The sequence below is a fragment of the Chionomys nivalis genome, chromosome X (assembly GCF_950005125.1).
Source record: "Chionomys nivalis chromosome X, mChiNiv1.1, whole genome shotgun sequence".
Taxonomy (NCBI): Eukaryota; Metazoa; Chordata; class Mammalia; order Rodentia; family Cricetidae; genus Chionomys; species Chionomys nivalis.
This window is the reverse complement of record NC_080112.1, coordinates 15,428,381-15,445,708: the sequence shown is the minus strand read 5'-3', so window position 1 is coordinate 15,445,708 and position 17,328 is coordinate 15,428,381. Positions and strand designations below refer to the sequence as shown.

The following is a 17,328-nucleotide window of genomic DNA, read 5'->3' as shown; positions in this document are numbered from 1 at the left end:
ACAAGCTGGGCTCTTAACTCACCTACGCTGCCATGCTACCCCCAACCCCCTCCACAGTCGTAAAGTAAGAAAGGGGAAAAGAGAAAGGCGAAAGCCCCTTCCGACCTGGTCTCCTTCTGCGCCTCTTCTTGGAGCCAAAGAGTTTGACCCGGGAAAAGACATTTAACTTGTTTTTGTCGCAGCTGGTCTTGCCTTTGCTGGGGCTGCTGACACACTTGCAGGCATTGGATTTCTCGCGCTCACGGGCTTGTCTCTTTTGCCGGATGAGCGAGCTGGCGATAGCCGCCGCCATGGCCACGACGCCCACCACCACCACTTCTTTGGGGGCCCCTCTCTGCCTTTGCCTCCTCTTGCTCCTCCGCTGCTGCGCTGCCGCCGGCTCGCGCCTTCGCCTCCTGGGTCTCCTTAGCCTGCACTTGCTTGGCCCGGGCTCCTAGGCACTCGGGCTTTAGTCGAGGAGGGGGCTCAGCATGCCGTCCGAGCTCCTCTGACGGTGGTCCGGCTCCCGCGCGGGCTCTGGCTGCCTGGGTCCGAACTGACGCCACAGCCCCGGGCCGGGATCGCAGGCGAGACTGGCAGGAGGAGGCAGAGAGCTGCGCTTGTGACTGCGTGCGCTCGGCCACTGAGCCCCGAGGACACTGTGCAAGTCCAAGCGTTCGGGTCGGAGTTTCGCGGCACCCCCCGCCCTGTACCGCGTGGAGGGGGCCGGAGGAGGGAGGCGGGCGGAGGGAGAGCGCGCGGGCGGGAGAGAGGCCGCGGGCGCGGGCGGCCGGCGAGAGGAGGGAGGAGGCAGCGCACGGGGGAGCGCGCCCTCGCCCTGGCCCCTCCGGCGCTTCCACTAGTCCTTGCAACTTCTCGGCCCAAGAATCGGCAAAAGTTGGCCCGTGCCAGCTTTCCCGCAGGGATCAAACAGGTAATGGCCTGGCATCGTCGCTGTGGCTGCTGCTCTGGGCGCGGCACAGTCGCAGCACAGGAATTCAGTCGCTGCAGGCACCCTCCAGAAGAGCGCGACAGCCTGGCGGCGGCCCCCTCCCTGCCTCGGCGGCCCCTCCCTCCTGGAACCCAGCTACTGGCTCCCGCCCGCCCGCCGCCCCCAAACGCCCCACCCTCCACCCCCCAGGTGCAGAGTCCCAGTTCCCACTAACACCTGTAGGGGATCTAGACACTGTCCCACTGCCCAAACCCCTCTTTTCCCTAAAAGAATCTCAGGGAGAAAGGGTGATGGAGGAAGTACTGAAATATGAGATAGTTGCCTTGCAGGAGCTGAGATTTACTGGGTTTTGGGGTTGGGGGAAGAGGGACAGGAGTGTGACTTGAGTGCAGATCTCAGAGTTAGCCTGAGCCTCGGGAAGTTGGCCAAACTTCTGCACTTGGCTCAGGTATAGCCCGCGTCCAACCAGAGACCTGTGGAGGTATTTTGCATGGCGACACTTGTAGCCCTTCGGGAGAGGCCAGGGCTCCCAGAGGGGTTCAGCCCCCACCACTGTGGCAGCAGCAGGCACTGCAGAGCTGCTCCCGCACACCACGCTGCCACCCAGTGGTTTTTGCTGACTTTTCATTCCATGCCAATGTGTGCTGTTCAAAACCCGGCTTTCCTCATTGCCCCCTCATCTGGCCATTTGCGAGAAACGCAGCGAGCCTGGACATGTACCATATAGGCAGTACTGGAAAAAGAAAGCTCCGTTTTATCTTCTGTGTCCTGATTTCTTCTCTTAACTGCGCCTCAAAACCAAGAAGGTTCATCTATCCCCCACCCCCAAATCTGGAATTAAATTTGCCTTTTGCTGGCTGTATTTGTATTCACGAGTTCTTTCCTTAATCCTTGGAAATGCAAGAACAAAACTAATAGTCTATCCACCTCTATACCTTCAGACACTGTTATCTTATTTTATTTGATCTCTGAGAATAAATAGAAAGCTCCTAATAGGAGGGCTGCTTTGCACTTTTGGTACTAGACCTTCCTATATCTTTTCAGAATTTACTTCACCGGAAAACCAATGCTCAGCTTGTACCCAAGGCTCCAAGAAAGGAAAGGACACATGAGACTAATTCACAGGTGGGAAGAAACCCTGTTTTGCACCATTGTGTCTGAAATGCCTCCAACAATTGGTATTTCCTGGCTCAAACCTCATGAATAGTCTACAGTAAGTAAAACTTCATTGAAAATAATTGATGAGTGCCTGGTTGGTATTGATTCCAAGAGGAAAGAAAGGGGTCTCAGCTCAAAAAGAGGTACTGGCTTAATTTCAGGAACTATGAAGGGAAATAATTTCACCAAATCTAGATCAGAAGAAACTTTGACAAGGTTAAGATAGTTGGGATGTGGGATGGACTCTCTCTAGTACCGTATCCAATGACCCCTGTTTTGCAACTTATATCTCTTTGGGGATCCTTTTTCCAGTGTATAAAAAGGCTAAACAAGGACAAAGTTCTTATTTAGGAAAGTGATAGAATTAGGAAATGTTAAAATGGAAAGAATTGAAGGATATTACAGGGAAATGAGAAAAGCTTTCCTACACTCCTTTCCCCCCCTCATTTCTCCAGGAAAACTATTACCATTTGCTCAAATATCCACAAAATATCTTCAGAGTGCCTGTAGATTTATTGGCCGGTCTATGCTGGATATCGGCAGTAAACAGACCCCATGGTAGACTTCAGCATATATAACCAGGAGGCACAATTATTGTTATAAAGGAGTGAACACAAACATGCAAACATCATCTGCTTCCTTTCTAGTCCCTATCTACCACCAACTTCATTTTTTTGATTGATAGTTGAACTCTAGGACATGTGTACTCAGGTTCACTAGTCCAAAGCTGACAAGTTGAGCCCATAGGTATCTGCAAATGCTTTTCCTGCCCTAATCATTTTCTGCTCAACTATTTCTATAAATTTTATTTAATTATTGATTGGTTGGTTGGTTGGTTTTCTGTCACAGGGTTTCTTAGTGTAGCCACAACTGTTTTGGAACTCATTCTGTAGACCAGGCAGGTTTTGAGCTCAGGGATACACCTGCCTCTGCCTCTGCCTCCTGAGTGCTGGGATAAAAGTGTGTACCACCACCACCCAGCTCATAAACTTTATTTTTAACCATTGCATAAAATATAAAAATGAAAACCATTACTGGAGTATCACAATGTTTTAATACATATATTCATTGTGGAATGCTTAAATCAAGTCAAGATATGCAAAATTGTTTCTTCTAGCTTTCTGAAATATATAGTACATTATTGTGTATAGTCTCCCTACTGTGCAGTGGCACTCCCTACTATGCAATGGCACAACAGAAATCTTTTCTCCCATCTAACTGCTACTTAACGCATTGAACAACTCCCCCCGCTTAATCTTGCTAATTCCCACACAAGAGGAGTATGAATGAATAAGACATATTTCTTGTCGGCTTCTACTTCTTTATATCCTCTACCTCATTCTTTCATTTCCACAGGAAAATATCTGATGTGTTGGTGATAAGACTGGAATAGGGTGTCTCTAATTTTCCGTATTCTGTCTTCCTCCTGACCATATGCATTCCCCTCTCTCTCCCACTAAGATGTCTGTGACTGGATGGTCAGTCCAATTTGGAACATAAAGAAAAATATAAATAGCCTTGGAGACGGATAGTTGGCTTAGTGGGTAGTAGTATTTGCTGTTATTGCATAGGACTCAAGTTTGGTTCCAGGTACTCATGCCAAACTGCTCATGGAGGTCTAACCCAGTCTTCTTGTCTCTATGGGAACCATCACCAACATGTGGTAGACACACAGACAAGCACGCATACACACACAGTGAGCATATACACATAAGAAATGGGTCCACCTAACTCATATTATCCAATTAACTATAAATAAAGCAGGCCTTCTTTATGCTCTCTTAACATGCATTTCTATTTCCCAGGTGCTTAGTAACTCAAAGAAGAGCATTAATATCAGCTTCAAATTCTCAAAGAGGAATTTTACAAAAGTCCTATCCATCTCAGAAGGGCAAAATGAAAGACAGAATTGCAGCCTGTCCTAGAAAAGTCCATTTGTCTTTTCTTTGCTCTCCACTGCCGTCATAGATGGCATTTGAGTGGGAGGCAGAACAAGATCTCTCTTTTGACACCTGCCTTCTGAACCACCCTTTCTCCCGACTTGCTTTATCCACAGCAGTTCTCCTCTGGGATTTTTGGATTCCCTCCAGATTCAAAGTTTGAACTCTTCTAGGCTATGTGGGTCTACTTTCCTTTGTTCCCCAACCAATCTCCTATTCCCTGTTGCAGCCACCAAGCTCACTCCTTGACCATGTTCAGACAAATGTGTTCTTAGCACTTTTCTCCGTTTTCAACCCCACAGGATTCTTTTCTGCACCCTGCTAGTCAGGAGACTAACTGGCCATGTGCCTTTGGTGGCTGTGCTGTTCTTCTCATGGTGAGGAGTATACTCAGCATCAGTCACTTTCAAGTTGTATTCTTCAGCTCCCTCAAAGTACATGACCATAAAATGAGTTCCCTCGACATTGTTTTAAACATAGAACTTCTACTTTCATCTATTCTGTGCACTGCGGCTCATTGTGTGATTTCTTTTAAAAATAAACATAAAAATTCAGCTACTAAAAACAGAATGTTGGAAAATGCCTGGGTGAGCTGCTCCTTAAAAGGCTTTTTAGGTCTGTGAGTCTGTGTATACCGCTGCTCCTCCAACTGCCTCATCTTTTGGTACTTGCCTCTTTTCTCTTCCCTTCTTTACCTTACCAAAATATAAAGTATCACTGGAATTCCAAAGAAAATGGTTTAAGCCCTTTGGTTCCCCTCTCTGTAACTTTACTTGAGAAGCAGGTTTGTGGTACTGTTTTCCAAAATTTATGGGAGTTATCAGAGCGTAGAACACTGATGGTTCTCTGCCAGTGTTTTTGGCAGGCTTCGGATGAGCTGTAAGAAGCTGAGGGGACCTGCTCTCCAGAGGCTTCTCCAGGAAACAGACAGAAACCGAAACAGATGTGACTGTGATGAGCAAAAACGAGAGAGTTGAGACAGCCTAATCAAGAACAGTCTCAGAACCTTTTGAGCAGGAAGGAATTGGCTGTCTTTCTTCAACTCTGAAAATGAGAGATTTCAAACACCCTTCCTTTGTAAAGATAAACATGATCACAGCCACTTGCCAGTTCCCTTTCGTGCTCGCCCTCTTTTCCTCTCTCCCTCCCTTAACACTTCATCCAAATCACTACTTAGTCAGCTACAGGTCAAGAACTGCTAATGAGCTCTACAAGAGGGAAGAGGGTCAGATTTAAGTGTATTAGGGTCAAGCAACACTGGGATCTCCTCATTCATCAAATAAGGTATGGGTGGTAGAAGACACAACAGCAAGAAACACGTTGTATGTTCTCTCTAATTTTGTCAAAAAGCCTCCCCCCAAACCAACTGGATAGAAATACAAATGAGAAGTGGAGAAGAGCCTTTAGCATAGGTTCTTGCCACTTAACACTAAGCAGGAAAAGAAAACTCAATTTAAGAAGATATTATCAATGTCATGCTGAAAATCCAGGTACAAAAAAGTGACAATTATATTCTATAACATGACTTGGCACATTTACTAGCTACCAAAGAGTCTCTCCTAGTCATATCACTTGGACGACTTCTACTTCAGGCACAAAAGAATCCAGAACTAATTTTTACAGAAATCAATTGGCTGTCTTTATTTGCATGCAGAATGAAAAGTCATAGGACTGTCTGCCTGCACTGCACTGGGAAGGTGGCTTGGTTTTCATTGTATCCTTTCTCTGAGAGCATTCTCTTAATACTTAAGCCATAGAATTTATTCAGGCCACCTCTGATTTATACTTAAAATCAATTGAGAAAACACTGATTAATTCTGATCTTTAAAAAAGAAAAATCCTATAACCCTCATAAAATTTCATTGTTCAGTCACAATTTATGAACACTAAGACCATAAAAACCCTGATGATATTAATCATAGCTATGAATCCAGCACCTTGCCATTTAATTAGCCATGAAAGCTGAAAAGCTGAGAGTTCAAGGCCTCCAGTTACCTGCTTGGCCATTTAATCAAGAGAATATGAAAATAAATAGCAGATTGCTGAGATGCAGAGTCCTCCTTGATCATCCAAAGAGACCATAGGGAATAAGCGTTAGGTGTCAGTATGTATAGATTTACATTTTCTAGGAGGCCAGTATACTTTTCAGTAGTCAGATAGTGTAATTGATGACTGATTTTCCTTCTATGGAGGCTTGTATGACATAATAAACTCTTCTTCCATTGAGGTGGGCATAAACTATTCATAACACTACATTCATTCCTGGCTCAAAGCACTAGGTTATCCAAATGAAAAGTTATAGAAAAATAGTGGGAAGATTTGAAGAAAAAGAAGACCATCTAATTTTTCTTCATCTAAGCTATTTCTGTAATTAAGGTTACTGGTAGAAGAAGACTTAAACCCATGAATTGAGGAAGTCAGGGTAGAAATTGTAAATTGTCAAATGTAAATTAATATTTAGCATATGGGGGAGGGCTCAAAAATCAGTGTAAAGAACATTGGTTTGATTTCCCACATTCTAATGGCATGGTGACCGGTTTCTATCAAGAATTTTCTTTTCCCAAGGGAAGGAGCAGAGGAAATTGAAGGATTCTTCAGTGCTTCCTCACTGCTTTCTAACACCAGACCAGTGTTCTAGAAGAACCTGCTGAATTCAATAGAACTTAAGGAAAAGTTGAAAGAGACAGTGATGGCCCAATGAGAGCTGTGTAGATGCCCTAAGTGGGCATGGCACTTTCCTCTCTGCTTTAAATTATTTTACTCAAGGTCACAGATATGCTAGAACTCAGTAGATTCAGTGGATATAAATGAACAAAGCAGGTGCTCTTTGAAAAAAAACTATATAGTCGATATTATCATGATTGCCATTTTGCTGGTGAAGAAAGTGAAGTCTAGCGAGACTAAGTGTTGTATCAGTGGTTCCCTGGCACCTACCCAAGTGGCAGTGCCAGTATTTAAATTAGGAATTCTCAGCCAATAAGATATATGTGTACAAGGCTTTCCTCCTTGGCACTGGGTCTGGAATTTGGGTTGCTGAAGTAGTGCCTGGATATGGCTCTGTCTTGGCTTGGTTAAGTGAAGAAGAATACATCATATTCTCAATTGAATTGTGTTTCTTCCTTTGTTTGATAAGAGTGAATTTTAAAATAAATAGAAATGAAAATAACACCGGCAGGCTATAACCATAGTTCATAATACTTTTACAATAACTTCTTTGAGTGATACTTGAAGAAAATATCACTTTTTCATGAAAATTTGGTTATTATAAATCACTGCTTAATGCCATTCTGGGGATTAGCAGTCCAGGAAATAATTAGACATTAGCATGGGTCTGTCCCTGGTAATCCAGGGTTTTTGAACACTATAAGACCCAAAGGAAATTTCTCAGTCTTTATCTCCATCACCACTTAGCAGAAACAAGAAGTTAAAGCACTCCCAATTCTCTCAGTTCTTTTCATACAGGGAAAACTGGCTTTCCACAGTGTAAGCTTTTCTGTGCCATCTGCTTTCAGCTACAGGAAGCTTGGGTTCAGCCAAAAGAGAGAAAAATATTACACACAGACTATTTACTTCCATGGTTGGAAGCCCATGACTATCCTTTTGCAATCAGGGGTTTCTCCAGTATCCATTTTCACTAATTCGCTCTCACTTTTTCCTTCTGACAAACAGCAAAAAGCACAATCAACTGATTGAATTTAGTTAGTTAGTTATCTTGCAACCACTAAAGACCTCAAGCAAGTTTTAAACCAGCTTTCATAACAGAGGATGGATGCTCACCATGGATTCCATTTTTAGAGAAGAGATCAGGGGCAAGATATCACTTTAAAAAAATTTGATCTGAACCATTTGTTCACTCTTTCATTTATTTATTCATTCAGTATTTACTTGTAATTCTTTGCCAAGTACCCAAGGAATGCTAAGATACTAATATCTATAACTCATTGAATAGTAACTGTACCGTAGTTACTAGTCTAAGTACTTTATTTGCTCATATAATGTGTACAATAACATTAAGGGTTTAACCCCATTTTCCAAATGAAGAAATTGAAGCAAAGAGAGTAACTACTTTGGTCAGTTCGGAAGTGACAAAGCCAGGATTTGAATTCATGCATTTTGACGTCAGGTCCCTCATGTTCTTTGCCTTATCCATGACTGTTCCTGGCATCAAGTGAAGGCCAAATAGAAGTTCAAAAGTAATTAAAATGCAAACATAAGAAGCACAAGCGTCATAGACACTAATAGTTACAAGTAAAACTATACTTAATGTCCAGTGTGTTGGGGGAAGAAACTCCTCCCAAAAATGCACAGTGAACACTGGGTAAGAGGGCAGGAAATGTGTTCAGCTTCAGAAAACACAGCTCAAGACAAATGATGTTTAGAGAATGAGAAAACTACCTAGCTAAGTAATTTTAATTCGATTCCCAAACTGACTGGATTCTGTTTTCCAGGTCATACGTATTTTTCTCTGCTGAAGCAACGTAAGAAACTTTGGGTTTTTATGTTATTATAATTGAAACACATGGCAGTATGATGAGATTATTGTGTAACCTTCTTCAGTAGTGTACTTCTCTGAAATGTTGATTATGATTATGGACAGGAAGCAGCCTAAGAAATGTGGGAAGTTGATTTGTTATGTGGACATTCTAGTGTCCATTTGTGAAGTTTCTTTATCTTTCTTGTAAACCCATTGTCTTTTCCACAGAGCTCAGTTCAGTTCATATTCTCAACAGTTATCCTTTCTGAGGACTGGAGGGGGTTGGGTGGGAGGAAGAAGAAGTAGAGGAAGGAGGGGGAACTGTGATTGGTGTGTAAAATGAAAAAAAAAACCTTTTAAATAATAATAATAATAGAGAAATCAGCAAATAAAAATATATGCTTGTTATCAATTTGTTACTGTCATCAACACACGGTTTAGTATCAATAATCTCTTTAGAAAGATGCTAATCAAAAATAAAATTACATTGTCTTGTATACCACGGTAACTAAGTCTTTCTTAAGAAACAGTTGACCATGGTGACCGATATTTGCACAGGAGCATCATCAAATATTTTTATTATAATAAAAATTTAACCTAGTGATTAAATTGAAATTGTCATAAAATAATTGTCTAAGTCAATTAATCCTGGCGATGTCTCTATGAAGATTCACTACTCTTATTGCAGAAAGACAACTTGGATTTGATTGGTATTTAAGCATTGAGGAGCTTGATAAATGGCTCATTAGTTAAGAGGATTGACTGTTTTGCCAGAGGACCTGGGTTTGAGTCTCAGCAGCCATATGGCAGCTCATTGTAGCTCTAGTCCCTTGAGACTGAACACCATCTTCTAGTCTCCCTGGAAAAAGGCATGCATATGGTGCACAGACATACATGCATGGAAGCAGCCAAACACATAAAAATAAGTAAAACTTACAAAATAAAAATATTGAAAACATTAAAATCTCCATATTCATTGCATTCCTCTTCTTTACGATATTACCTACTTTCATTTACAGAATACTGTTGTTATTTGATTTGAAAAAGAATTCTTAAAGGAAGCAGTAATGTCCCATTTGTTTAAATAAAGAAAATATAGTATGTGGGATGTGTGTGTGTACGTGTGTTTATCTGTTGCATGTATGCACATTCCCTGCAAGTCTCAGGCAACTCTGTCAAGCCAACACCTTAGTTCAGATACCCACTATCCTTGAGGCCCTTATTTTGTATTTAGTATTTAGTGTAATTTTATTTTATATCTTGAGCAATTCTTCCTTGAAAATTTACTAGAGAGATGACAACTAGGATATAGTTGATATTAGAATTTCTTGAAAATAGTTTTTAATTTTTTTCCTATATGTTTTGAGACATTTAATCATTTCTTTTTTCATTTTTGGAAAGTTACCCATGAATTTTTGCCTTTCTATTTACTTTTTAACCTCATGCTATTCTTCCACAACTTCTATTTTATGTATATTAAACTTCTTCTGTCCTTCATGCTCTCTTACTTCTCTTCCTTCATTACATTTCTTCATCTTTTTATGAATAAAAGAATGCATCACTAATTCTCTTAGGAGAGTTGAGTCTACCAGTCATGTTTTATTTCAATAGAATATACGCATACATATACTATACTAAATATTATACACTAAAATTGTATATGACTTAAAAGTATATATGTTTATATTTTACAATTTATAGTTTGTCTTTGCTAATATGTCTTAAACACATTTAAGACTAATTTTCCTTCCACATATCTGTGATAGTTTGAATGAGAATGTTCTCCGTAGGCTCATATATTTGAATGCTTGGTCCACAGTTGGTGGAACTATTAGGATATGTGACCTTGTTAGAGGAGGTGTGTCAGTGGGGGTTGTTTGAGATTTCAAACGTCCATTCTATTCCCAGTTAGCTCTCTGTCTGCTATTTGTGGACTAGCTGTAAGCTTTAAGCTACTGATCCAGCCTGCCTGCTGCCATGCTCCCTGCCATGATGGTCATGAACCAACTCTCTGAAACTATAAGCAAGCTCCCAATTAAATGTTTTCTTTTATAAGTTGCTCTGGTTATGGTGTATGCAATAGGACAATTTTAAAACAATACATCTTGCTTGTGCTTTCAAAGTGGTGGAATTATAGGCATGCATATCCACATCCAGTTACTTCTCTTTCAGTATATTTTGTGCTACCTTATTTCCAGAATACTACTAACTCACCTAGATAGGCTTTTGTTTTTCTTTTTGCTGCATAAATCTGAGCATGGGTTTGGCTTCAGAAAGGTCTTTATCTTCAAAACTCCCAAGTGAACACTGGTTAGCCATTGATCTCTGTGATTTAGAGGTTTTATCTCTCAGTGTTCTGTGGTTCTGGGTACATTTTTTTAGTACGTGATAATTTAAACTCAAGTGAGGGGTCTAATTTCTTAAACACTCAGTCAACCTATATTTTGTATCCCTGGACCTCGGATGTTGATTTTTTTCATTAACCAGATACTTCTTATTGCATTCTGCTCATATGGTGAAAGCTCAGAGTTCCAAATTAAGGTGATGGCTTCAGCTGAAATAAATACAGGTTTCATTTATTTATCTGTCTGTCTGTCTACCCATGCTTCTTTTAGTTTCTGCTACTCTTGGAGAATCCATTAGTTTCTAATTCCTTCTTTCTGTCACCTGTAGTTTTTGATTTTGGCTTTTGAATTCTCTTTGTATTGTTAAAGTCCTAAGGTAATATTTGATCTAATGTATCTGTGATTTTTAGAAATAGGTAAGCAAAAGTTGAACTTACTGACTAGATGTTACCATTCATTCTTTACTGCTTCTGTGGCACTAAATATGCTCTAATTATGATCACATATAACTTTTATGTGATTAAATCTTATAACTGATCTGTGATGGAGGAGGGCCATTTATCTATGTATTACTTTCATTGGTTAATAAAGAAACTGCCTTGGCTTTTGATAGGTGGAGTAGACAGAACAGAATGCTGGGAGAAAGAAGCAGATTCAGGCAGATGCTATGCTATAGCTCTCCTCTGCAAGATGGATGCAGGTTAAGATCCTTCCCGGTAAGTCACCACCTCGGGGTGCTACACAGATTATTAGAAATGGGTTAATCAAGATGTGAGAATTAGAAAATAAGAGGCTGGAACTAATGGGCCAAGCAGTGTTTAAATGAATACAATTAGTGTGTTGTAATTTCAGGTGAAAACTAGCTGGGCAACTGGGCACCGGGAATGCAGCCCTCTATTCCTTCTACAGATTGGCGCACAATGTGGGGCTCAAACCCACGATCCTGAGATTAAGAGTCTCATGCTCTACTGACAGTTTCTGTGTTATTATTTCAGAGGCTAAGCTAGCCATGTGGGAGCTGGGCGAGATGAAAAGCAGGCCTGCCCATAGCTCCTTCTACAGATCTGGAGACATTGCTCAGTCATTAAGAAAACTTGCTGCATTCATTTCTAGCACCCATGTGGCAGTCCACAACCACTCCATGCTCCCTGTGATATGATTCCCTCTTAAATCCTCGATGGGCTCCAGACTCTCACATAATAAAATTACATACATGCAAGCCAACATTCATATCTATAAAATTAAAATAGATCCTTTAATCCTGTGATTGGTTCTTCAATAATTCACAAATTATTATCAACACTTGTTGCTATTAAATAATTTTTCTTAAAATAGACAGGTATATCACTTCAAATTGTTATCCAATATCAAATGGTCAGCCCTGAAAACATAACCATGAAAGTAACATTATATGGACTTAGCAGGTTGTGTTGTGGTTGTGTGGGCATGCACACAGATTTTTTTTTTAAATAAGAGGTACTGAATTTAAAATAGAGTGAGGGAGCATATTTGGAGCACTTTGGAGGGAGGAAAGAGTAAGAGGAAGTAATGTAATTATATTATAATTTCAAAACACAAAACAGTATTAAAAAGTAAAAAACACATGTTATTTTTAAACACATAGTTACATTTTCTTGACTATGAGCTCTTTTTTCTGGTTTCTCTGCCATTGTATAACATTGTTTTCCCTTATAGTTGTATTTAATGACTGCCTTTTTTACAAAGTCCTTTGCATAATCTAAGTCCTTTATGATTGTGTCCTACCATTTCCAATTTTCTTGATTTCATGTGTCTATTCATCAAACATCTCCCCTGTGTAAGGCTGAGTTGTAGATATTTAGGAAGTGATCCTGTTTATATAGAAATTGAAGTTTAATGATTTTATACAATAAAATACATTGTGACCTCCTATACCTATAAAATGTGATCATTATTGTAAAACAGAAGGATGAAACTATACTCAGGAGTAGTTCAGGGATTGGAGTGTCTAACAGAAGCCTCAAAAAGGAAAGAATATTTTTTCTGACTCAAATTTTGATAATGACACAGATATATAAATAATTCAGGAAAGAACTACAAATACATGTTAACAGCCAAAATTCTCCAGTTTTTTTCATTAGGTCTTTTGGCTCCTCTGAGTGCCATATATGGATATTTCTACTCAACTATCCATAGGGTAGCAAACTAAGTAAATTCAAAACTGAAGTAATATCACTACACTGGTGCATTTCTTTTGTATACTACTTCTTTCGGGATGCATCCACTATTTCAATTCAGCCAAAATTAGCCTGAACTCCCATTAGCCTTTCCCTTTTCTACTACCTTGTAATCAAGGAGTAACCAAGGACTGTAGATTTTTACCTTCTTAATATCTCTTCAAAATTCCAATTTTTAAGACTTTCCTGTACTTGTATGAAATTTATCATAACTTCATAAAGGCCTCTTATGGCTCTTCTTTTGCCACTGATCAAAGAGTTTCAAATATTCCCTTCAAATCTGATCAAGCCTACACTAAAAAGTCTTGAGTGGCTCTCCATTGTGTATAGTCATTCATTATCTGGCCCTAGATTTTTGTTATGCTTGCTTCCTGAATTTTCTCCTCAGAGGAAGTATTCTATACCAGGATACTTCCTTTCCTTAAAGTATATCCGTCCAATCCTTTGGCAACTCAATTACAGTCTTCTTGTAAATTTTTTTCTTCTATCCATAAAACATAAAAGTCCATATAATTTTTCTTAGACATTGTGTCCTCTGGGAAACCTTCCACAACAACACATATGCAAAATCCCAGCTTCTTCTTGTTTTTCCAAAGTGCCCTGTTTTTACAGTAGTGGCTGTGATACTCATAAAATACATTAATCTATTTCTTTGGTTGTTCCCATTAAGCAATGATTCGAAAAACAAGCCCTGAAACCTCCTTCCTGTGTCTCCATTTCTAGAGTAGGAACTCAGTAAATGATATTGCCATGCGTAAGTTAATTAGCTAACTGATCCTTTGGAAAGTAGACAGGAGCTACTGGAACAAAAGAATGCAATACAGGTACATTTTAAAGAAGTGGGCTCGTGTATAATACAAATAAGACCATATAAGACTTTTTACCATGGTTTCATTACAAGTGGATGAAAGTAGTGTTCAGGTATTGAACTATAGAACTAGGACAGCCAGCTCCATGTAAAAGGGAATGTGGAACAAGGTTACCATTGGTCCAAATTTTAGCTCTGTTATATTGAAAATAATCATTTGGAAGTACACAACTTGTTAAGCTTTGATTAAACTCTTTAACAATCCTGTCTTTGTTTGATAAGCATGGGAATTAGTGATGAAGCCAAAGTAGATTTGAATTGGCTCCATTTTAGATACCAGAAAACTCTCAACAACTTGTCCAACATATCATACAGTGCATTTATTTATGAACTGATATAGGGCTCATCTCAATCCAAAGAAGTAAACTGACTTACAAAATGGGAAACAAGAAACTTAACCTGAAATAAAAAGTGATACTGAAGTGAAAGTTAAGAGCTAAGAGTCAATACAGGAATCTGATCAGTTCCAAACTAAGGTTTGTGACTCCTCCTATCACACCCACTTTCCATCTCCTAAGACTGTCACCAGAACTCTGTGATGCTAAGAATGATAACTGGCAATTTTGTTGGCATTCACAAAAAATAAATAATAAAATAAGCCGCGCTAACAAGTTTACTTCAGAAAGCCTGTAGCCCAGCATCCATTTGAAAAGAAAAATCTCCCATCAGATGTACACACCAAAAACCTAATTCAACCGTGAATTACTGTAATTACCCTATTTTGACTACATACCTAACAAGCTCAAAGAAGCAGTTATTACAGAGAAAATTGCTCTGGCGGGGGCCTGGTTTTGCTTTGCAGATATACATATGTATATATGAAGCAACTCTGTTTTTGAAGTAAACTTATGACCCCATAACATTTTACAGATATTCACATCTTCCTATATTTTGATGAGAAATTAAACAATAATGTGTTTTACTTAGATCCTCTGCCTCTAGAATTACAGTTACCATTTTCTTAAGGGCAGCACTGAAATTGAAAATTATAATACCTATAAAATCTCTCTAGTGCTGACATTTCCAAATCTTTTTTCTATCACAAACAAAATTAGAAATTGGAAAATATAACCTTTCTAGCTCTGTAGCTTCTTCACATGGCCTAAAAAATGAAAGACAGTATCTGTTTGAGAATCATGACAGTAATGCAGCAATGATGATAATGATAATGACTATGATGGTGATGATGTTAATGGCAAAAGTGACAGTTATAACATTAGCACTGACGTTGTTCAAGTATTTACATTAAATCAAAGACTGTTTTAGATACACACTAACTTATTCAAGGCTCACACCAACCATATGAAATAGGAACTATTATTACCTCCATGCCATAGATGAAGAAAATAAGGCCAAGTGAGTTCTAAAACTTTCCATCATCTTTGACAGTTTTGAAATCTGTTCTTCATATGGAAATAGTTAATCTTATTATTGATATGCAATTTAGATCAATATTCTGAACCAGGGTCTACTTTTTACTTTTTGTTGATTGTAAGGAGAATTTATTAATCCCTGCCAAACCCTTCCATTGGCTGTCATGACTAATCCCTCCAATAGATCATATACTAGATTCAGGAAAGTAAGTAAGCAACCAACCCTCTCAAGTTATGGAATACTTCAGTTCTGCTCAGTAACAACTTAATTAAAACCTGAAGGAGAAAGGTCAACAGAAATATAAAATGTAATCACAAAAGGAAGTAAATAAAAAGAATAGGAAGATAAAAATCACCCATGACAGACAAAAGAAAGAATAATAAAATGCAACAGAAATGGTGTATTTAACCCTTTGTTTTCAAGAGTTGATTATTCTGGAAAACATATATATATATATATATATATATATATATCATCACTTATCAAGCATCTTCTCTACACCTGTTCCTATTAATGGGATAGGTGTTTCTACTCGTGTTAGCTCATCTATTTTTTGTAATAATCTTATATTTTTTTTTACAGAATAAGGAATTTAAGTCCTTAAGACTGAATCATATATTCAAACTGAGATATTTAACAAACAGTCCTAGTAAGGAAATCTAGATCCAATTGAATGTAGCTAAACCCAGTATCTCTGGGGAATCCAATATATCTGGGTTTGGATTATATATGGAGTTTATCTATATTATAATAGTATTATACTAGATTTTAGTATCTTGGTTCTCTACAGGAAATAAATAGGTTAAATAAAGAAGACTTGGGAAGGACCAGATTAATGTTCATTTTAATAAAGCCTTTTATAAACAGTACAAACTATTCAAAAGTAGATAACACATTCTTATCTTGAGAGGTAATCAGTGCATTTGTGCAGAGAGGCAGGTGGAAGGTGTTACATAGCCCTGTGCCAGTGCTTACTAGATGACATAGAAGGGATTATTACATTTATTGAATGACCGAATCATTTAATTGTGTCAGCAGCAGTTCAAAAGAGAGGAATTAGCAGGGTACTTACAGGGTTTTAGAGACTGAATTTGGTCAAATGATACTTTCAAGACAGCATTTGTAAGTAAGCTCTCACCAATTCTTTGCCAAATTTGTGAATAAGGTTAAGTTGTTGAAAGTCAGTGATGCTATCATTAAGATACATGATCCATGTGGACTGACTGTTAAAATACCATAAGGTTACAAAAATGAAGCTTAAAATATTTTCAGAGATCAGAGAAAACTACGAAGACAAGATGACTAAATGTATTGTGTTATCCTGTATAGACACTGGGGTGGCACCAAAGCGATAGTTGCAAAACTGGGAAAGTGAAAGTATGGCTTGACTGATAGCAATATTAATTTCCTTTTTTTGAGACAGGGTTTCTCCGTGTAACAGTCCTGGCTATCCTGTAACTAGCTCTTAGACCAGGCTGGCCCTAAACTCACAGAGATATCTATGCCTCCTGAGTGTTGTGATTAAAGGTGTGTATCACCATGCCTGGTGTATTAATACTAATAGGTTAGTATTGATACATGTATTGTAGTATACAAGATATTAACTTTGGGAGTAAACTGAATGAAGGGTGTGTTGGAACATGCTTACCATTTATATAACTTCTATTTAAATATTAAATCATTAAAAATACTTAGTTTAATAAAAATAATTTTATTACACCATTGTTCCTGTATTTCATGGCTTGCTTCACATCTATTATGTGATAGATCAATATGCCTTGTGATTTCTTATTTGTTTAATCTCTCTGACGTGTGTATGATACATGTGTATATTTGCATGTATGTGTGTAGCTACATGTGGAGGTCATATGACAATCTCTGGTGCTAGTCTGTGACTTCTGAATTTTGTTCCAATTCATATGCCAGGCTAGCTGGCCCATATGCTTCCCAGAAGTCTCTGGTCTCTACCTCTTTTATTGTTGTAGGGGCACTTAGATTACAGACAACTGTTACTGCACCTGA

The 17,328-nt window shown here is 38.9% G+C and overlaps 1 protein-coding gene across 4 annotated transcripts in view; it reads right to left on the bottom strand.

Annotated features, from left to right (window-relative positions):
• The window catches only part of Fgf13 (fibroblast growth factor 13), a 534,707-nt gene that overhangs the window by 86,539 nt on the left and 430,840 nt on the right, over positions 1–17,328 (bottom strand). Inside the window, exon 1 of one of the 4 annotated variants that reach the window (XM_057759650.1) lies at positions 106–1,019. The exons of the other annotated variants lie outside the window; for them this stretch is intronic. Within the exon in view, the coding sequence (XP_057615633.1) occupies positions 106–292 (187 nt within the window). The 5' untranslated portion in view covers positions 293–1,019. Of the gene's footprint in view, positions 1–105; positions 1,020–17,328 lie in introns of those variants that run through there. 4 annotated transcript variants of the gene reach the window in all.